The 23,674-nt window shown below is 39.0% G+C and overlaps 1 protein-coding gene across 15 annotated transcripts in view; it reads left to right on the top strand.

Moving 5' to 3' along the window:
- magi2a (membrane associated guanylate kinase, WW and PDZ domain containing 2a) overlaps positions 1–20,527 on the top strand; it is a 321,741-nt gene extending 301,214 nt beyond the window's left edge. For 7 of the 15 annotated variants that reach the window (XM_052033862.1, XM_052033859.1, XM_052033861.1 and 4 more), the window contains 3 exons: positions 515–658; positions 7,141–7,279; positions 18,517–20,527. In XM_052033862.1, the coding sequence (XP_051889822.1) occupies positions 515–658; positions 7,141–7,279; positions 18,517–19,316 (1,083 nt within the window). In that variant the 3' untranslated portion in view covers positions 19,317–20,527. Of the gene's footprint in view, positions 1–514; positions 659–7,140; positions 7,280–8,030; positions 8,120–17,990; positions 18,042–18,516 lie in introns of all 15 variants that reach the window. The other 8 variants (XM_052033872.1, XM_052033869.1, XM_052033865.1 and 5 more) reach the window with 6 other exon arrangements.
- The last annotated feature ends 3,147 nt before the right edge of the window (positions 20,528–23,674 follow it).

Below are 23,674 nucleotides of genomic sequence, written 5' to 3'. Positions count from 1 at the left end.
GGTCAAGTAGGAAATGTGTGCTGGAATATTTTATTTTGTATTTATGGTGTGTAAAGGACTTGTAATTAAACTTGCCATGTACTTGCTTCATGAATTATCAGTGTGCAGAGTACAGTACATGGTTGGAGGACTTGCATTCACTTAATTGTTCTCTCAGCTTGGATTTAGATATTTCATCACGTAACCTTTCCTCTCTGGCAGTATGAGGAAGGGAGAAATAATTCTTGTTCCTCACCAGTTTGTCCATTCATTGGAGTAGCAAGATACTGACCATACTGATTGAAGTAAAAGTTCATCTGCATTTTAAAAGATTGATTTTGGGTGACTACACAATGGAATCCTGCCATTAATATTGACGTCCTACAGTTGGTCTGAGTAATATCCCTGAGCTGCTGCTATTTCAAAATATCAGGAATTTTCAGTGTTTCTGTTTAATCTGATATGTTAGGTTAGTAAAGTCCCCAAACGTCAGATACAATGTGTATATTTTGTTCTTCTTTACATTTACATATAGGATTTTGATTACTTTACGGTTGATCTGGAGAAAGGTGCCAAGGGATTTGGATTTAGTATTCGTGGAGGACGAGAGTATAAAATGGATCTGTATGTATTGCGGTTGGCAGAGGATGGACCAGCCATCAGAAATGGGAGAATGAGGGTAAGCCAACAATTTACTTCTGATTAAATGTTCCATAATCAGTCACAACAATCAAAACATTTTAACCTAGAGTGACTAAAACAAGTTTCTAAATCTAGAGGGCGCAGGCTTAGGGTAAGCAATAAGAGGTTTAGAGGGGATCTGAAGAAGAACTTTCTCACCCAGAGGGCGATTATAATCTGGAATGTGCTGTCTGCGAGGGTGGTGGAGGCAGACACTTTAAGAAGTGTCTAGACAAGCCTTTGAATCGCCAATGCATAGAAGGCTATGGATCAAGAGCAAGTAAGTAGGATTAATATAGATGGGCACTGCATGGTTGGCCAAATGACTTGTTTCTTTGCTGCATAACTCTATAAGTCTATACTCTAGGCTTCACTAAATACTATGTTAGAAGCTTTCAGAAAATGGAAAATCAACCGAGACTTTGCCACTGCAAGGAGACATTTTTGGGCATCATATCCAGTGGTGCCTGTTATATGCCCAAAAAGGTGCAAATACAAAGCATTGAATTTCTCACTTTACAATGCAAGAGCTGTTAGTTTGAACACATTACTATTGGTGCAGCAGCATATGTGGTGTCAAACCTGACGGTATTAAAAGGTCCTCAAGAAGCAATCCAATATCTTCACTTCGGAATGCTGAGGGAAGTATTAAGACCATTTCTGTTGCTAAAATTAAGATCTTGGATCCATCTGGGGAGCAATGGTTTTATATTGCTCGGGTGTACTTCTCAACTGGGTTAGTTTATGATTGTCTTCAAATAAAGTTTCAGCCATCCATCCAATTGGTTTTTTTTATTGGATTTGCATAACCAATACCAGACAGGCACAGTACTGTAGCGGTTAGTGTGACGCTATGACAGCGCCAGCAACCCGGGTTCAATTCCGGCCACTGTGTGTAAGGAGTTTGTACGTTCTCCCTGTGTTTGTGGGTTTCCTCCCACATTCCAAAGATGTACAGGTTAGGAAGTTGTGGGCATGCTATGTTGGTGCCGTAAGCGTGGCGACACTTGCGGGCTGTCCCCAGAACATTCTATGCAAAAGATGTATTTCACTGTGTGTTTTGATGTACATGTGAGTAATAAAGAAATCTTATCTTATAGTTTGGTGTATGTAGTTGTATAGAACTGGGTAGGATAACGGAGTAGCAGTGTATAGTTTATTTTATAATTTAATTGAAGTAACTGTCATGGTTGTGCAAATTTGAAACAGGAATTTTATAAAGTGCCGTTTTAAGCAGAATTCATGTACTTGAAGCTTCTCAGCACAAAATTAATATATGATAGCCCAAATATTAGAGTACACAGTTATTATGGCATAGAGTAACATTATGGGCCTTCGACCATTTGGGTCATAGACTAATCTTCATAACACTGCTTAGAACTAAAGACTTCAGGACTTCAATCTGAGCCTAAAGGCTTTGAACATTTTCAGTCATAAATGACCATCAACTTATGGTTGACTTCCAGAACAACACAGTTCAATTTTCCATGCAATGTTCAAATGATCAGCACAAGAGTGAAACTAGACTGGAAATACCTGGTTAAATCTTTTGACACTTTGCTAAAAACAACAAAAAAAGTTGCAGTTGCCATTTTGTGACACATTGATTCACATCAGGTTCCATTGTGTTGAACAAAATAACTGGACGGGATTCAATATTAACGCCGACGTATATTTCAGGATTTGACACAAGCAAGATTTCTAAAGTCCATTGAAAGCGCTAGTTCCAATCAGTGTCGAAAAATTAATAATGGCTAGGTTTCAGAGGACTGTTGATATTGAGGTAAATGTACTACAGCAAGAGTTCTGTTCACCACCATAAGCTCTTATTTGCAGGAGAAATTTTCAATTGATGCAAGGAAATCAATCATTTCATATCTTTAGTTGTATCATTTGAAAACTAATAACTTCTCTAAGGCCTGATAACCACACTTCAGTCAGGATCACAAGAGGGGAGAAAGTTGGAGTGATTATTTTCCAAAATCCATCCTCTAATATGATTTTCAAGTTATTTCAGAGATAACAATGCAGGTTACAGGCACTGAATCCGGTTTCATTTGTGTGGTACTGAGATAACGTACCTCTTAGACAAGACTAATAGAAGAGAATTAATATAATGTCATTCCAGATGAAAAGGATTCAAATTTCTGTATTTTTAATTATCCTTGAGACAGCTAAATTGTCATGACAGTAGTTGTAATAAATAATATCCCTAATTAAATCTGAAAATGTGATCTAATTTTATGGTTTGCTCCTTTCCATTAGTATTCATTTTTAATCAAACTTTTACAGAAATGTAGCTGTGTTACAAAATTCCTCAAAAGTTGTCCAAAGACTTTAAGATTGGTAGTGAATAGTTGCTCAAACTTGGATTGTTTTCTCTAGAGCATCAGAGGCTGAGGGGAGACCCAATAGAAGTATATAAAATTATGAGAGGCATAGACAGGTAGGTAGTCAAAGTGTCTTTCACAGGGTGGAAATGTCAAATACTATAAGGCATAGATTTAAGGTGAGAAAGCTTAAAGGAGATTTGCGAGACAAGTAACCCCCCCCCCCCCACACACACACACACACACACACACACACACACACACACACACACACACACAAAGTGGTAGGTGTCTGGAATGAGCTGCCAGGGAAGTAGTAGAAGCAGATATGATAGCAACACTTAAGAGGTATTTAGACAATTACATGAACATGCAGGTAATAGAGGGATACGAATCACATGGAGGCAAATAGGATTAGTTTAGATTGGCATCACAGTCTACGCAAACGTGGTGGGCTGAATGGCCAGTTCCTGTGCTGTACTTTGCTACGTACTAACTACTTTTGTCTAAATATTAAGTGGCATATTATCTCACTGCCATACAGAATGAAACTGGATTCATTGCGTGTAACCCGAAATGCAAAAGATGCATATTATTTTAAAGTCTCTGAAGTAGCATCGGAAGATGATATAATCGTACTAGAGAATGAATGCTTAAAAATATCACTCAAACCTGCTGACCACACTCAGCTTTACTTTACCACCACTCTTAGCTTCTCCTCTGCCTTTAAATTGTTAGACACATGTAGTTTTGATGAACAGAATTTTTCTCCAGCTAAGTATTGAGAAAACCAAAGCCATTGGTCCCCATCACAAACTGCATTCCCAGTTCATCAGCTGTCTGAAACTGAACCAGAATTTTCACATTTTTAATGCCATATCTGACCCCCTAAGTGAGCTTCAAACCTCATATCTGAGCCAAGGCCAAGACTCTATTTCTACCTTCAGCATTGTGCAAGTCCACCACCACACAAGTTCAATATTGACCATTGTTAAAGTTGGATTTATCTGTGGGAGTTGGATACCAGGGCAGATGTCTGGGCTTCTCTGCATCAGACAAAAATCACAAACCATGCAACTTGCATGAAGTCCTTGATTTTCAATTATGTTTGATTTTTAAGTGCAATGGCCTGTATAAAAAAAAATGGCATTCCACAATCTACTTTCTCGGCATATGCCTTCAGGTATTAGGAGAGATATGAAATTGTACTTATTGAGCCACATGAAAAGGTCAAGTGAAAAATATAGTTTCCAATTACTTTTAATAATTCTACCATAATAAATAAACTCATCTCTTTTTAAATATTCATTGTTTATCATGAAAAGATCTTTTGATGCTGATGGATAAAATGTAGGTACATTAGTCAGTATGAAGAATATATTTATATATTATTAACTTTTTTCCTTTTATGCTATACAATATTTTAAATTGTATTCTTGGTTTGAGCATATACTTGAAACAGCACTATTGTAATAGTTTGTCCAGTTAGAGATTCAAATGGGTCCCTCTGTGCCACATGAATCTATGAAGCAGATTCTGGCCCTACTTTCCATCAACATAAAGATGAACCACAGGATGCTGAATAACTTGTTAAGACAAAGAAGTTTATCAGTCATATAGCCAGGGTGTGTACAATGCTGGTGTCATACTGCAGTCTGGTACATTTCAAAGACTTCACTGGAAAATATTACTCTTTACTGATGAATAAGCACTTCAGTGAACCCAGTTTTGTTTGTCAGCTACAGCTCAATAGCCAGAGAGAAATGTAATAACAGTAGTTGCTCTATTAGAAGTATAATGGTTCTGCATGTTGTCACAAAATAATTGCAGGTAAGAAAGGACTTCTGACCATTTTGATCAATTGTACATGTTTGTGGGATGTGTTTGCTGGCCAGACCTATATTTGTTGCCCTAAACTGAATGGCTTGTCGAGCTGTTATAGAGGGTAGTTAAGATTTAACCGCATTGCTCTGGGTCTAAAGCCCAAAAAGAATAGGGAGACAAATTTGTTGCCCTGAAGGACAATAGTGAATCAGATAGGTTGTTTTTACTACAATCCACTAACTTTCATGGCCACCATTACTGATTTATTTATTTATTTGAAATTTAATTCTTCATTTGCCATGGTAGGAATTGAACTCAATTCTGCAGATCAACAGTCCAGGCCTCTGGATACTCCTAGCATGAAAATGTAACTACTGTTCCACTGTATCTTTATGACCATGGTGCAGAACCACTCTGCCTCCAGTCAGAAGGTTAAGCATTCAAGTTCTATAACAGAGATGGAGCATAAAAATTAGGCCAACACTTCCATTGTAGAACTGAAGGAATGTTACATAGTCAGAAATGCCAAATTTAGGATAAAATGTCAAATTGCTGTCTCGGGTATATTAAAAGATCCCATGCCATGATTTCAAAGAAATAGGGAAGATATCCTTGGTATTCCTGGAGAATATTCCTCTCTCTCAGTCATCATCATTAAATCAGATTATCTGATCGTTATCACCTTGCTGTTTATAGGTCCTTGATGCTGCATGCCCTACAACAGTGACTAAATTAAATAGCAAAAAAATTTATTGGCTTTAAAGCATTTTGAAATAGCCTCATTGTGAAAAAAGCAATTCCCTTAAGCATTTCACACCATCCACCAAAAGAGTAAGATGAGAATGGCTGCACTAGACAGTATGGCAGCATTTGACCAAGTACTGTCTCAAGGAACCCTGGTCAAACTCAAGTCAATGGGCATCAAGTGCAAAACAGCCCAGTGGTTGGAATCATACCTTGCAATGAAGGAAGATGATTGTAGTTGTTGGCTATCAACCCCAGGACACCACTGTTGGAGTTCCTGAGGGAAGTGTCATAGGCCCAGCCATCTTCAGTGGTTTCATCATGGAAATGAAGATGAACACTAATGATTGAACAGTGTACAACTTCATTCACGTCGCAGCAAATAAAGCTGTCCACAATTAAATGCACTGCAGTCTAGACAATATTCAGGCATACACTGATAAGTGGCAAGTAACATTCATGCCACTAAAGTGCCAGGCAATGATCATCTCCAACAAGAGAAAGTTTAACAACCTACCCTTGACATTCAATATCATTCCTATCACCAAGTCCCTATCACAAACATTCTAGGAGTCCCCGTTCACTAGAAACTCAACTGGAGCAGCCACAGAAGTACCATGGCTACAAGAACAGATAAGAGGCTGGATGTCTTGGCACAAGTAAGGAGTGTGATGGAATACTGCCCCCACCACCATTTGCGTGGGTGAATGCTAACACCAACAACTCTTAAGAAGCTTAACCCCAGCCAGGACAAAGCAGCACACTTAATTGGTGCATGGAACACCATCTACTGGTTTCCCTCCAAGTCACATATCATCCTAATTTCAAAATGCATTGCTCGTCCTTCATTGTTGCTGGATCCAAATACTGGAACTCAGAAGGATTGAAGCAGTTCAAAAGATGGCTCACTGCCACCTTCACACAGGCAAGAAGGGATGGGCAATAAATGCTGGCCTGGCCAGTGATGCCCAGATCCCAGAAAATGAATTAAGAAAACAGCCTGTATTAAAATTTCAGATAATCTGTCTTATTCCTCAAAGTAAGTTTCTGAGCACAAGCATTACCTCCATCTCATAAGCAGATTATCCATTTTCCATTTGAGAGGGGGAGGACAACTTGGAACTAGTTTCTGTATATATTTCTGAAGATTTCTTTAAGGAAGCTGCTGCTTCCAACTATTCCACCAATCAAACACCCATTCTCTCCCCCCCCATCTCCAATATTATTATATCTGATAAGTATTCAAAGAAGATGAAAAAAATATTTTTAACATCCTTGAAACATTCATCCCTGCTTTCTTGAAGTATGAAGGAAATACAGTTAGAATTTCGGAGGGTTACCAGCCTTAAGGGCAGCATCTATTTTAACTTGACCTATTTGAAATAGAATTTAACAGAACAAAAATTTTTGTAAATAAGAACAAAAATCTTATCAACAGTTTACTGATAGCTATGGATTATTGCTCATCAGTGCTTCACCCTAAAGGCATGATTTGTAAACCTGCATGTGTATTACCATTCTTAAAACTTAGACTGATTGCACTTAACATGATTCTCATGATTTTACTTTTTGTTTTCAACAGGTTGGGGACCAAATCATTGAAATCAATGGAGAAAACACAAGAGAAATGACTCATGCTAGAGCGATAGAGCTGATCAAATCTGGAGGGAGAAGAGTGCGGCTCCTGCTTAAAAGGGGTACCGGTCAAGTGCCAGAATATGGTGGGTTTCACCTCAGAGACCATATTTGTAGCTAGTTAAGGAAAAATAGTAGCTTAACATCATTTTTAGATACTAGTACAGTCTGCTATATTGGCAACCAGCTATCAATCAACTATAAAGTTGTGCAGAACACATGTTATCTAGCTGATTGTATTTTGGCATAAAAACAGTAGTATACTCTGTCAATGGTGCTACATTGAGAGAAATTAATAATGTATTTCCTGATAAACCAGCTTTTCTCTTCCAGTAACAAGGTATGGATCCCCATCTTTTAAAACATTGTCACAACAAACATGAGAAAGACAGTTGTAATTATATGGTGCCTCATTGTAATTATAAGTGGCTTCAGGACATCCTAAAGCATTTTACAGCCATTGAAGTACTTTGTGGTTTAGCTACTGTTAAATAAATGTGGATAAAGATCAATGATTTTTTAAAGGTAATCGATAGCTCGTTGCTAAATGTGTTTTACTAGGAGCATTACAGATTACAGTTGTACATAGATAAAAACTATTACACGTAGTTATTATGACTAAGCATTATACATTTCAGTTTCTCACTAACTGTTTAACTTTCTGCATGCCTTCTATCTTGGAGTTCATTTTAGCTTAATTCTGTCCTGTTTAAAATTTTCTATTTTTCTATACTGAACAACTTACTGTATATCTTTGTGCTAACAGTAGTAATATCTATGTCATTGCTACTGTCAATTCTAATGATTGGTCCTAGGCTGTTCCTCCCCTTCCTTTAGGATCGGTTCCTTCCAGTCTCTCCATGTGCATGAAAAGTGACAAGCATGGGTCCCCATATTTCTTCCTATTGGGCCACCCTAAAGACACGGTTTGTAAACCTGCATGTGTATTACCATTCTTAAAACTTAGACTGATTGCACTTAACATGTTTTATGGCTACGCTAATGATATTTATTCTATGAAACAATTTACTAAAACAAATAATGAACTTCAATAAGATAGCTGAATTAATTCAAGTCATAACTGTAAAAATTAAATAGTTTCTATTAATTTAGTGTTTTATTCAATATCTTAGTTTTCTTCTCTAACTATTGACTTTAACCAAAACTCCATGGCTTTGAAATTTACAAAATGTTTCATTTCTCTGATTTAACCTTTGAGTGCAGTGCAATGATCGATGTGAATATCAATGCACAAATGAAATGGGTGGGTGGGTGACAGAGAAATGTGGAGCAATTCATTTTGGTAGAACAAGGAGACATAATATAAACAAAGCGGTATAATTTTGAAGAGGAAAGACTAGCAGTAAAACCTGAGTGTATATTCACATATGTATATGCTCACATCCTGGGTGTATATTCACAATGTGTATGCTCACATCCTGGAAGGCAGTTGGACAGGTTGCAAAAGTGTACAGCAATGCAAGAGATTGTGCAGATTCTCCTCGTCTTTATAAGTGGAGAATATAAAAGGAAGGAGGTTATACAACCTTTATGAACTACTGGTTAAGTCTCTGTTGGAATATTGTCAGCAATTCTGGGAATCTGCTCTTAGAAACACATCAGAGCCTTGGTGAAAAAGAAAATTATTACTGGAATGGGGCTGATATGCTACTGCTGTTATTTGGAGAGATTAGAGAGGGAACATTTCTTCTCCTGCAGCAGAGACATTCCAAGGGAAGATTCAGCGAAACTCTCAGTCTCAGCACACTGTATGGTGTTGATCTTTTGCAAGCTCGCACAGCTGCTAGCACTTAACCTTAAAAGGACACAAAGACAAAACAAGCAGCATTCTTCCTACTGGAGTGTACTGCTTCTTCAAGAATTGCCACTGCATTGATGGGAGAGAGGAGAGAAAGTGTTTCCAGAGATGTGGTGAGGAAGCTGGACAGGCAAGTGGAGAGCATTATCTGCAGGAAATGTATTCTCTGGGCCTTGAAGACCTTCTAAGGCTACAGATAGCTACACCCAACAGAAGTCAGCCAGAGGTCACTGCAAGGACCAACACTACACGAGTGCAATGTAATCAAGTTTCAATGCCTGTTTCTGCTGACTGAAGAACAGGTAGATAGGTATGAAGTCACAGTGCCCTCCTTCATGTAGCAGTGAGCAACAAACCTATAGGTGTCATAGACTAGCGGCTATGGCCAGGAATGATCCAGAAGTTTGGATAGTAACCTTGACTTTGATTGTGAAAGCAATCCAAATACATGCAAGACCCTGTCTTTTAGGTCACAGAGTGAGGACTGTCTTGCTGAAATATAGATCACTGCTCCTCTGACAAGTACAACTAGGAACAGGGGTCCCTCTAAACCCTGGGTGAATAAAATCTTGGGCAATGAGCCTTCTCTGCCTCCTCCAGCACGGTTCTCATGCCTGCCTGTTGCCAGTGGTCCACCTCCATGCCTTCCAGCAGGGGAAGTGTTAATTGATGACAAACACCTATTTGGAAGCCAGTTTTGAGAGCAGAAAAGTGGTTGAAGATGTAAGGAAGGTTCAGCGTTGTGTGAGTGGTGAGTAAACAGTGAGGCAGCATGGTGCTGGGGAGCAGCCTGACAAAGAATGCCATTTGCTTGTTGGTCCCTTAAGTAGCATGTTTCAGGGGAAATGGAATCAGTAAAAGCTGTTGTTCAATGATTTAAAAATAAACTGTCATTTTTCAGAAGATCACGTTGAGGTCAAAAATTGGGCATTGTAATGTTGATGTCAGTTGAGAGAGTTAACACAAGAATCATGCGAAAGGAAATCTATTAGAAAAAATAGGAGCCAAGTTTCTCATTGGGTCCTGACAGAATCAGAAATGGACACAATTTTGTCTTACTCTGGTTTGATCCAGTGTCAACTGCATAGCACCTTTGTGACAACAAACTTCTAGATCCCCATTTCTAATTGCCTTCACATTTTGCTTGACTATCACAATGCCTTTTTGCGAAGTTTCATGACATGTTGTCACCAACTCAATATTTTCAGCGATCCTGTGTCATTATCATATTCCTGAAGCTTAGTAATATTGTACTAATTTAATGTTAGTGTTCTAACCCAGTATTCTGCAATACTCCATGTTCTAGCTCTAACAATCATGTGTTGAGTGATATAATGTTTCATCAGTCACTTGCTTTCCTGTCAAGTCTCCATCACATCATGCTGTTAACACAACATTGAGTTCCCTTGTTACTTTGCATCATTAACAAGTTAGTCCTGTTTCAACAGTCATGCAGATCCTCAGCAGACTCCTCTAGAAAACACCAACCTGCTGCTTCCAGTGACATACATTTAGAGATTTACTGAGGTTAAGGTATCATGGTCCACTAGTACATCACACAAAGTGGCAGCACATCATAGTAAACACACAAGCACTCTCCAACTATGATTTTTAAAAAAGATGCAATTTATATTTTCCAGGTAATCAATAATAGGATATTAATAGGATTAATAAATCGGAGGAAAAAAAATCAGGAAATCACTGCCCTGTAAAAGCCTAACCTCTAGAAAATAGCTGCTTAATTAAGGGTTGTTTAATCAATATCACTTAATGCCACTAATCCTATTTCTTCATTATCCTCTCCTACCTCTACCAAGGTCAATTACCTGGCTTCATCCAAAGACAACTTTCCATGGACACTTGTGCAGCATTTAGTATGATGCTATTGTCCTACTAAATATTTCTAGAACATACAAGGATGCCAACCCTATCTTGACAGATTCCTGGTAATGTAATAATGTCACATCTGATCACCTTCAGTCAGATAGCACAGTCAAGTGATGTTTAATCACATGACAGTGGATCACTTGTCATTTTTACATTTTTGCCAATGGTGCTGGAGAGATCTTTGCATCACCAAGCCCCAAATAAATTACTTAGCTGATAACGTAAAAGAATAGGAATATTCATCACTGAAATTAAAACATTAGTATGACTAACTTCTAATAAGAGTTAAACTAGAACTAAATAAACTTACAGCACAAAATTTGCATTCAGCAGCAGGTCACCCGTTCTCGTCACTGACCTCCAAAGGAAGTTTGAACTTGCCCAGAGTCCTTGTGCATTTCAATGTCAGAGATAAGTTGACCATGAAGAAGAATTGTTGGCAGTTCTCAATTGAAGCAGCAAATCACACTGAGCTAGTTCCCAACATTCCTGCTGTATGGTATGGTCCATTGATATAAGTGAATAAAAACATGTGGTGATGAATTCATTTGAACAATCTGTGCCAGATAGTTCCAGCACTGGAACACCTTCTCCATTTCAATGGAAGGGAGTGGTTGTAAATGAGTTTTACATTTTGAAAAACTTAAATTATATTTGAATGTCAGCTTTAACAGCTGCCTAGGTCAGTGGGTGTGTTTTGTGGATGAGGCTTGTTCTACATGATGGCATCAATGTCATGGAAGGTCATGTGTCAGGCGTAAGTCTTGCCAAGACAGAAGGAGTCAGCTTTCCTCCACAGTCAGTCACCACTGAGTGGCCAGGTACACTTTGCATTTGGCCCTCAGCTTTATACCAGCCAAGTCTGATGCAAGTAGCCCAACCCTACACATTACCAGCAATGATTAAAAAGTGCAGGTGTGGTTTGTTTAGGTTTCAACTTTGTTTCTATTTCTAGTAATTAAAGGCAATAATAATTACTTAAATCTGTCTCTTTAAATGTCTCTTTTGACACCAGCAACCTGTTAAAAGGCCAAATTAATGGTGGGTCAAAGTCTCAGGATCCAGTGTCAGAAGCCAGTCAGTCCTTGTGACCTGTTCCACTTTGAGGGAAACCTGCAGCAGCCAGGCATTGAGCTCGCTTGGTATCACAGAGCTGCAACAGGCAGTGCACGTACAGGAAAAGTGTTGGGGAGGCAGAGTGCAGGCAGTAGATCGGATTGAACACAATCCAGCCCTTCGAAACCATTGCCTCAGCAGGCAAATTTTTGATGACATTCATGCTGTGACCTGAAAAGGTCTTGTTACAAAAATTCAGAACGTCATTTTTACTTCGAATATTACTGGCAGCTCAGTTCTTATGCTGTACACAAACTGCACATCTCCTCCAGGAAAGATCAAAATTAATCAGTGGCTTCCTTGATGACGATTATTTGCTCCAAGGCAATGTCAGGATAACTCATGCCCCTGTTGTAAACCCCTTGCCTTTGATTATAGTGTATCAAGGGATTCCAACTGCCTGTATGACGTTTGAAGTCCTCCCTCTTTGGTCTAGTGCTCATAAATAGCTTCCTGGTCTTGGTGACAGAGGTGGGGGTGGTGGCAGTGGGTGCCAAAGAGGAGGGGATGAGATGGAAGCACAATTTTGGCAAAACAAGAGGCAAACCAGAAACTGCATCATTAGAACTTAGGTAGGAAGCAAGGGGAGGCATCAAGCCAATAGATATTTGTGGGCCATAAGTAGCTTTCACCCCTTGTTTTGTTAAAAGCAAACCTATCTTTTTAGGAGTAACACCTTTTAAAGGATGAATGAACAGGTGAAAGAAAAAGAACAGCAAGGAATGACCCAGAACCCCCAACCCTAAAGTCATCCTTTGTGCCAGGGCTACACCACTGTTCAGTTCCAAACCAGCTAAGGGTGCTCGACACTTGGCACTAGTAGGCAGGCTCCTCTGCCAGAACTGCTGCATTTCTGTTTCCTCACCCACTGATGCACCACAGACCTTCAGATGTCACAAAACAATGATCAGCATATCACTGACACAAGAGCTGGATCTAACTATTTGATGGCTCCAAGCAAAGTGACAGTGAGTAGAAATGATGGCATGTGATTCATTGCTATTTTGGAAACACTGCCGCTCTACTCCTCCCATTGCAGAGAGTTTGCAATCACTCCTTTGATATTTTAAATAGGTGCTTTGAACATAAATTCAAAAGGCTTCAGTGAAATATTCAAAGACAATGTAAAACTATCATTATCAGGTTTCAATTTGCTTCTGAATGCTTGCTAAAGGTGCAGCGTATAAATAATTTAGCAACATACTTAGAAGGCAGTTAAATACAAGACCATGTTATCAGCTTACACTTAATTATTTTCCACATCACTAGCTGCAATTTCTTCTGTACCTTGTTATTAATGCTAGTGTGAAATTGATCATGAAATGTTTCTTGGGGTTCGTTATATTTATGCTTCATGTAACATTCCTCCTCCCCCCACCGTAATCTTTATTGGGGTTACCAAAAATCAAATTTAAATCCATGCTTATTTCCCAGTTGAACCTAATGACCTTTGGCCAGTTTGGCGATTCACAGTTACTAACAGCTATTTTTACTGATTACTCAAAGAGGCATTTGCTGTCTATCCCTGATTGTTGTAGAACTGAGTGGCTTTTTAGGACCCTGGGTAAGGCTGGCAGATTTCTTGAAGAATAGCAGGGAACCAGATAGGTCTGTTATTAGCACTAGTTATTTTAATTATATTCAATAAATCTGGAATGTGATGGTAGGAATTGAAATATCTCCTGGTTAATAGTCCAGACTTTTGCATAATAGTGGAATAACTGAACCACCACTCTACTAATTGAAATGTAACCCCATGATTTAAGGAAAGGGAAAAGGAACAATCGACCTGTTAGCCTGGTATCAGCAGTCAGGAAAATGCTGGAGTCTATTATTAAGGAAGTGGTAACATGGTATTTGGAAAATAATAATAGGATTAGACAGTCAACATGGATATGTAAAAAGGAAATCATGTTTGACAGATCTTGAACCTTTAAGTTTGTAACTTCCAGAAAGGACAAACTGGTTAATGTGGTATATTTGAACTTCCAGGAGGCCTTTAATATTGTGCCACCCAAGAGATCATTAAACAAAATTAAAGTGCACAGTAATGGAAATAACATACTAGTGTGGATTGATGGTTAGTTAATGGGCAAAAAGCAGAGAGTAAAATAAATTGGTTGTATTAAACTTGGGAGTCTATGATTAGTGGGCATCCCACAGGGATCAGTGCTGGGGCTCCAGCTGTTCACAATCTATATCAGTGGTTTGGATGAGGAATGTAACTGTAACATATCCAGCTCAAATTAAACTCACCTGTGGTTATGAATATTGTGCATAATTCCACTCTACAGCTTTTGACAAGGTTAGCCATTATCAACTCCATCGTCCAGCTCAGTTAAACTCTAGGTTCGATTCTTGTATATTTGAACTATCCGAAACAAAATTACTCCTATCCTGTGTCTCTACAGTCTCTCTGATTATTTTTGAAGCTCGACAGCCTCTTCAAGACACCTACAGAAGAGCAAGTTCAGGTTCTCCAATTACCATTATTTCCATTGTCGTTTCCATTGGTTCTGTCTGCATGCAGAACTTCCACATGCCCCCAAACAAATGTCACCAAGAAAGAAAGTGATGCCTGAGGTGGGAGTATCCTATTCTAGTCTTACCACAACTTCGGTCTGAGAGAAGCTGAAAGTTTGTATGCCAATATACCAAGTCAGCAGAAGCAGGGGAAATCTCACTGAGGGAAGGGTTGAAATCCCAAAGATCTCAAGAAGACTTTTAAAAATGAAATTTATGAGGCACTAATGGACTATGAAGTTTTATGCATATTTGATTCATTCCACACCTTGCACACTTTGGCAAGGTCAACATTGCAGGAAGGCAATTTACTCACATTCAAAGAATGACATACAAATGAGAGTTTATTTTTATACTTTCAAATCAGCAATTGAGAATGCAATTTATTATATAAAAAGGTGCCTGATTTATGAAACTAAATATTTTATTAGGCAGCAGTAATGTAAGCAATCAGTCCACAATTACATCATACATATTAGGTCCTGTAGGCACAGGAAGAAAAATAATTTATCATGCGCTGCTATAATCTGGATTTATCTATAAACAGCATTTTAACATAAATAACAAGGTACAAAGAGCCATAAATTGAACCAACAGACTTGTAGAAAGCAGTGAGTTACTGCATTCAAGCCATTTGAATTTAAACAGTTATCTTGTCCAATATCTAAATATTTTTGGGTTATTGCTACTGTTGCTTGTTTTTTTTAAAAAATATTTTCTATATTTTGTTGTTTTTTTTTTACTTTGATTGATCATACCATAAGCTAATGCTACTTTAAGTTAATTAACCTAAGTTAACTAACTAACTTAATTAAGTAATGAACCGGGTCAGGTGACAGATCTCTCAGTGGGTGAGCATTTGGGGGACAGTGACCACCGCTCCCTAACCTTTAGCATTGTCATGGACAAGGATAGGAGTGAAGAGGATGGGAAGATATTTAATTGGGGAAGTGCAAATTATGAAGCTATAAGACTAGAACTTGCAAGTGTGAATTGGGATGACATTTTTGAGGGGAAATGCACTATGGAGATGTGGTCGTTGTTCAAGGATCTCTTGCAGGAGGTTAGAGATAAATTTGTCCCAGTGAGGCAGAGAAAGAATGGCAGGGTGACAAGAGAGGTGGAACAACTAGTTAGGAAGAAGGCGGCAGCATACATAAGGTTTAGGAAGCAAGGATCAAATAGGTCTCTTGAGGAATATAGGGTAGCAAGGAAGGAACAAGAAGGGAACATGAAAAGGCCTTGGTGAGTAGGGTTAAGGAAAATCCCAAGGCTTTTTTCACTTATGTGAAGATCAGAAGGATGACGAGAGTGAAGGTAGGACCGATTAGAGACAAAGGTGGGAAGGTGTGCCCGGAAGCTGTGGAAGTGGGTGAGGTCCTCAATGAATACTTCTCTTCAGTACTCACCAAGGAAAGGGGCCTTGATGACGCTGAGGACACTGTTGGTAAGGTTAATGTTCTAGAGCATGTAGATATCAAGAGGGAGGATGTGTTGGAGTTGTTAGAAAATATTAGGACAGATAAGTCCCCGGGGCCTGACGGAATATTCCCCAGGCTGCTTCGCGAGGCAAGAGAGGAGATTGCTGAACCATTGGCTAGGATCTTTGAGTCCTCGTTGTCCACAGGAATGGTACCGGAGGATTGGAGAGTGGCAAATGTTGTCCCCTTATTCAAAAAAGGTAGTAGGGATAGTCCAGGGAATTACAGACCAGTGAGCCTTGCATCTGTGGTGGGCAAACTGTTGGAAAGGATTCTTAGAGATAGGATCTATGAGCATTTAGAGAATCATGGACTGATTAGGGACAGACAGCATGGCTTTGTGAAGGGAAGAACATGTCTCACAAGCCTGATTGGATTCTTTGAGGTGGTGACCATGCAGATTGATGAGGGTAGTGCAGTAGATGTGGTCTACATGGATTTTAGTAAGGCATTTGACAAGGTTCCACATGGTAGTCTTCTTCAGAAGGTCTGAGGGCATGGGATCCAGGGAGGCTTGGCCATATTGATTCAAAATTGGCTTGCCTGTAGAAAGCAGAGGGTTGTGGTGGAGGGACTGCATTCAGATTGGAGGGCCGTGACTAGCGATGTCCCACAAGGATCGGTTCTGGGACCTCTACTTTTCATGATATTTATTAATGATGGATGAGGGGGTAAAAGCGTGGGTTAGCAAGTTTGCAGATGACACAAGGGTCAGTGGTGTTGTGGATAGTGTGGGGGACTGTCGAAGATTGCAGAGGGATATTGATAGGGTGCAGAGGTGGGCTGAGAAGTGGCAGATGGAGTTCAATCCAGAGAAGTGTGAGTTGGACACTTTGGAAGGACAAACTCCAAGGCGGAGTACAAGGTTAATGGCAGGATTCTGGGTAGTGTGGAAGAGCAGAGGGATCTGGGGGTTCATATCCACAGATCACTAAAAGTTCCCTCACAGGTGGATAGGGTAGTTAAGAAAGTTTATGGGATGTTAGCTTTCATAAGTCGTGGGATCGAGTTTAAGAGCCGCAAGGTAATGATGCAGCTCTACAAAACTCTGGTTAACCACACTTGGAGTACTGTGTCCAGTTCTGGTCGCCTCATTATAGGAAGGATGTGGAAGCGTTAGAAAGGGTGCAGAGGAGATTTACCAGGATGCTGCCTGGATTGGAGAGTTTGGAATATGAGGAGAGACTAAGGGAACTAGGGCTTTACTCATTGGAGAGAAGGAGGATGAGGGGAGACATGATAGAGGTATACAAAATATTAAGAGGAATAGATAGAGTAGACAACCAGCACCTATTTCCCAGGGCACCAATGCTCAATACAAGAGGGCATGGCTTTAAGGTAATGGGTGGGGAGTTCAAGGGAGATATCAGAGGGAGGTTTTTTTTTACCCAGAGAGTGGTTGGTGCATGGAATGCGCTGCCTGGGGCGGTGGTGGAGGCTGATACATTGGTCAAGTTGAAGAGATTGTTAGATAAGCATATGGAGGAATTTAAAATAGGGGGATATGTGGGAGGAAGGGGCTAGATAGTCTTAGGCATGGTTTAAAGGTTGGTACAACATGGTGGGCTGAAGGGCCTTAATGTTCTATGGTTCTAAGTACATGCCAAGAATATCATCACAGCTCTTTCTGTAATTTTGTCAAAGTGCAGCATAAACCCCCAATTAGCATGCCAGTATCATATTGCAAGAGATATGATGTCAGAGTGGAAACAATTGAGGAAATTCACAGCTTTTGCATTAGAAGATAATTTGATTTCGACAAAATATCCTATTATTTAGGACACATCCAGGTATGCTTTATTCTGTTGGGCATCAAATGAATATCCTTATTTTGTTAACAGTTTTTCTGTGTAATTATTTTTTTTACACATCATGGTTGACCTTCCCAAGCTGATGATGCATACAGGCCCATTTTTCCTCCTATTTGTTGATGGCTAAAAACTAGAACCAATGAAAGTCTACTTTTTACAGGTTCCTCCCACCTCCAAAATGGATAGTGGGAGCCAGGAAAATAAAAAGATGGTGAGGAAAACATTTTATTAAAGCAAGTCATGTTTGGAATACTGTACACTGTAACATTTATATACAAAATTAGAACTTCCAAATTCCTATTTTGTTTGCATTAACTGAAAATGTAGTCCTAGTCATTAAATATGATTGTTTTTACATCATCTAATATCATTGTAAGAATTCTCAGAACTCAAGGCCATTCTGCACTAAATGTCAAACAAATTATTTGCAAATAGTTCATAAATTTGTTTTAACTTTTGATTATGTACTTATATATTTATCTTTGTTTACAAGTAATGTTATGAATGTACAAATTAAGATATTTTTAAATTGAGAATTATAAATGAGATATTATAAATTAATTACATTACAGGAAAATTAGAACTAAATTAATAATATCTACATTGACAACTGGCAAATTGCACGCCATAGCAAGATTATTTTTTGAATACAAGCCTAAACTGAGCTTTTTATATTATCATTTCAGCAGACAACTACAGCTCCTGGAATGCCTCCACTGCAGGCTCCCCTAGCCTGTCGGAAATAACCATGATCCCTGATGATCTGATAGCACCATCATCATCATTGCATTCTGCTCCAACCTGTGATTCCATTCACCAGCTACCCCCAGAGACATTGTGGGACACCAAGAAAGAACGTGACATTGTGAGAAGGGAGCACTTTGTAGATCACAATGAGAGAAGAAATAGATCAGAGAGCCCTAGAACAGTAGATAAGTTGAAGCAGCATCGAACTTCTAAAAAGAACTTTACAAGGTTCTCTAAGGAAAACAGCAAAAAGAAAGATGGTGGCAGGACCACCTCTGAAAACAGGGCAACTGGAAGGAAATGTTTTACAGAGATTAAACTGGGGGAGGACAAGTTTGACAAGATAAGCAATGAGAAACATAAACGTGGTAGATCCATGTCGCCAGCTTCCAGGAGGGGAAGGTCTCCTGGCTTAAAAGAGGATCACAAAGTTGCAGATACCACTGAGAGAAAATTGCTGGAAACACATAAAAACAAAATGAAAGCAGAGTTTGGCTTACAGACTAATACTGGAGAAGTTGGCAATTTCCACGAAAATGCCTTAGAACAGGTCAACAAAGACCTTGATGGAAAACCCCAAAAGATCTCCAGTGAGGAGCATCCACATTCAAATCTTGCTATTCAAGGTAATAACACTGTATCTCAGAAATCAACCGTCTCACCTGGGCCATGGAAAATCCCTGGTTCTGATCGATATCCTAGTACACTTAAATCTAGTGTTGCCACCACGGGCAGATAAACTGTTTATGTGTTATTCTCCCCACTGTAGGATAGACGCAGGATGTTATCTCACCATTTCCTCTAATCAGATTATTTTGTATTTTTAAACTTAATTTGAACAGTCACCCAGCCTTATAAACTGGAAGCATTTGCATTAACAATATAATAGGAATAATACTCCTTGGGCAATGAAATGTTTGGGCATGAAAGAATTTTTTTTAAAAATAAAAAGCAATGAGCAGTATTTTGAGGCTTCAATAAACTGAAGTTGTATTGCTGCAACACTTGCTATAGGACCATTGGCAACAGGACCACTGGAAAACTTGTGAACTGTGTGGATCAGTGCAGTGTGATTATGTTGGTAGCTTAACCTCAGAGAGCAAGATTGGTGCTTTAGTTTTTTAAAAATGTATGAAGGATTTGCTTCATCTGTATGCTGTAGTCACATGCGTGGTATCAGTAATCTTTGTATAGTGGGGACATCAGTAGTTAAGAGTCTGGCCTTAAGTAAAACTGCACTGAGGAAAGAGGCACTGAAGTAGAGTGGAAGTCTAAATGAAGCTGAATTTTTGTAAATATTCAATTTTCAAACAAATGTCTAGCCCAGGGGTTAAAGTTGTTCTAAATAATGCCAGGGCCTTGTCACCAAGAGTAACACAAGCTAACATATTCAATTTAAATTGCATCACATCTCAAAGCAGTTCATCCTTGTATTCATATCAGTGAACCAAGCACAAAAATAGTGTAAGAGTAATAAAATAATGAAAGTGATTTTTACTTAGGGTGAGCTTGAGCAAGGTTCTGTCTTCTTTATCCTCTGGTCTAGCCATAATCTGATTTCTTTCATTAAAAGGTACAGTATTATCAGGTTTTGGACAATGCTTCCGTATTGTAGTGCACGTACCTGTATTACTCTCTGGTTTTAGATTCATGAAAAAGTGGGATTACGATTGCATAAGCAAACTGTATTTTGCACAACTCACAGCTGTTACTTGTGCAATAATTGCTGTATGCTATCTGTAATCAAAATGATCTGTGAACATGGCACGTCACTTATCCTTTGGATCAATATTGCTGTGTAGTGTTAGCTGTGAATTTACCTTGTACAGTATCTATAAATATGATTCCATGTATTATTAGTCACAAAGACTAAGTGAGCAACTATTTTTATGAAATGCACCACAATGGATAAATTAACTTTTACAGAAATCTTGTTTATGATATTCTATCTGAAACACTGTCAAATAAAATGCATACTCTAAAATGAGTGTTTTCTTGGGGACTTCAACATCTTCCAGCTTTACTGATAGATTTACTGACCTTTAAGGCTTGTATTCATGTTCATAATATTATGCATGTTTATTCCTTGTGTTATTCAAGCTACCTTTGTGGTTCAATGTTCTATTCTTGTTATGTTCTACCAACCCCTTTTGTCAAGACTCGGCTGTTGGTTTTTCAGATTTGTTTAGAACATTGACAGTTTCTCTGGTCTTTGAGAAAGGGCCATTTATGAATCTATTACAAAGGTGCTCAATTCCTTCCATAGCATGAAAAGATTTAACAAGACAGAATCAGAGCATACAAAGCCAATAGTTAATTGAAAATTTTACTTCGTTTAAATTAAAAACATAGCATTTTTAAAACTGTCACAACAGAATCTCATTTTATTTCTGCAAATTGATAAAGCCAATTTATAATACCCATACTGCAGTACTTGTTCCTTTTCCCATGTAACAATTATTCTGCTGAGGTAAAGATGATACCGCAAATGATCACAGATTTAGTATCACAAGTCAAGAAATTAGTCTCTTAGTGACTGACTGATATTCTATAAGTGTCATCAGAAAAATGAGGAGAATTTCAAAAATGAATAAAGGACTATAAACTGTCAGAAATCTCAGCAACATTTAACCCCAAGAGTTATAGTAGCAAATTACCTGTTAACTGCAATAAAGCCAGGATAGAAAGATATCTAAATATCTTCAAACAGTTCACAATATTAAAATGAAAGTGTTCTTATCGGAGTAATACAAAACTAAACTAATGGAGGAGCACAATAACATTAGAGGAGAAAGCCCTGAATCTTCATACACTTCTGTAAGTATATCATTTGTGTTGAAGAATGGAAAAAGTGCAATAAAGTTGTTGCAGTCATTACTTTTGGAAACAAATACACTATATGGTTACAAATTTCTTATTGATGGATACATTTGTAGACAGCTGTTGAGATCTGAAAGTGATGTCTTTCTCACTGTAACGTTTGTCTCTCCTCCAGTATACCAGGACCTCACATGTTGTTTTGACCCTATTTGTGCTGGTTGATTTTTCCCTTTGGTACTGTGTTGAAGGTAAACAGATACATGTGACCTGACCATTATTTTCAGATGATATTAAAGCTACTGGCAAGTAACACCATTAGTCATAAAAGCTGACCTCACAGAAAGGAGGCCATTTGTATCTGTAAGAGGATTATGTTTAACCCCACATACCATCTTTATGCCCATAAACCTTTAATTCCTTATCCTCAAATCGAATTTGTGGAATCAACTTCCACCATCTTTTCAGCTCAGACATTTCAGATCCTGACAGCCCTCTGAATGTAAAATGTCCCACCTGCCCTCTGCATGTTTGGCCAATGATTTTCAGTCTATATGTTCTAGTTAGCCAACAGAAAGCTTCGTCTGTGTTAATACCTCTCAGGTCACCACCATACAACTTCACTGTTCTATATATTGAATTGTCTACTTTGCTTTTGCCCATTTCATCATCTTTGTTATCCTGAAACATAACTGTCTTCATCACTAATTACTTTGCTAAGTTTTATCACATTGCCAAACACAATTTTTCATGATCCATTGCCCTAATTATCTATTACCAGCACTTATTGCCTATCTCTCATCGCCCAAAATGGTGTGCTGCTTCTTGAACCACTGGACTTCTTCTGGCTACATTTTTAGACCCAGTGCTGATGAAGAACTGATAGGAGATTTCCAAGCCTTGATGGTGTGTGCCTTGGAGGAAGCCTGCAGGTGGTAGTGTTCCCATGCACCTGCTGCTCCCCATCTTTGGTGGTACAGCCACAAGTTTAGGAGGTGCTGTTGGAGCAACTAAGCAAATAATTGTTATATATTTTGCAGATGTTACATTCCGCAGCCAGTGTGTTCCAGTGCTCTGGAAAATCAATATTTAGGATGGTGGATGGGCTACCAATCAAGCAGGCTACTTTGCCCTAAATCGTATTAAGTGTTGTTGGTGCTACACTCATCCTAGCAAGTGGAGACTATTCCATCACACTCTTGACCTGTGCCCTATATGTGGTGAAAAGGCTTTGGGGTGATAGGAGGCAAGTTATCTAAATAGCAGGACTAGGCAATTCAGCTCCTCAAGCCTACTCCATCATTCAACTCACTATACCCTAGATCATTTTGGTAAGATATCTATGCTTGTAGTCAGTACCTCATCCAATAAAGGCAAACATTCCAGTTGCTTCAAGACTAACTTGCAAGTGCAATAAATGATAATGTGAATTTGCACAAGGACACTTTGAACATCAACAATTCCCCCCATTTCTTTCCTCTCCCATCTGCTCATCACCCACATACTCCTTCCACTGGGTCCCCTCCCCCTACTGGTCCTAACTGCCCACCCCATCTCAGTTATTTGGTTCCATGCCCCACCTTCCTTCCTTCCTTTCCCATCAGATTCCATCATCTGCAACTCTGTCACCTCCACCTATCGTCTCCCAGCTTCTGTCACTATTTCCACTCTCCCTTCCTCCATCTGCCTATCACCCCTCCTCATCTGGATCCACCAATCACTTGCTAGCCCTTGCTCCCCCCTTTTGTACTGGCCCCTCTACCTTTCGGTTCAGATGAAGAGTCTCGACCCAGAACATCGACTGTCCATTTCCCTCTGTAGATGCTGCCAGACCCAAGTTCCTCCAGCATCTTGTGTTGCTCCCGATTCCAGCATCTGCAGTCTCTTGTGTCTTCATCAACAGTTCCTAGTCTCTCTACTCAGCTCTTTTGTTTCTTCTATCAAAGTAGATTACCTCATATTATTTCTACATTGTGCTCCATCTGCCATGTTATTTGCTCAGTCACTGAGCTTATCTATATCCCCTGGAAACCTCTTGTCACCATTCACACTCCCACATGGTTTTATGCCACTAACAAACTCAAATATTTAGTTTGGTCACGGCCAAATTGTTGATACTGATTTTGAATAGTTGGAGCCCTAGCATCAATCCCTATGTTACCCACCAGACACTAACCTGTCTACTAACCTGAGAAAGACTTGTTAATTCTAACTCTTTGTCCTCTATCTGTAACCTCTCTCAGTCTATGCCAGCACATTACCCCAAATCCAAGCAATCTA

Source organism: Pristis pectinata, chromosome 19, assembly GCF_009764475.1.
Source record: "Pristis pectinata isolate sPriPec2 chromosome 19, sPriPec2.1.pri, whole genome shotgun sequence".
NCBI classification, from domain to species: domain Eukaryota; kingdom Metazoa; phylum Chordata; class Chondrichthyes; order Rhinopristiformes; family Pristidae; genus Pristis; species Pristis pectinata.
The sequence above is the reverse complement of the archived record's forward strand: the minus strand, read 5'-3'. Positions and strand labels throughout refer to the sequence as shown.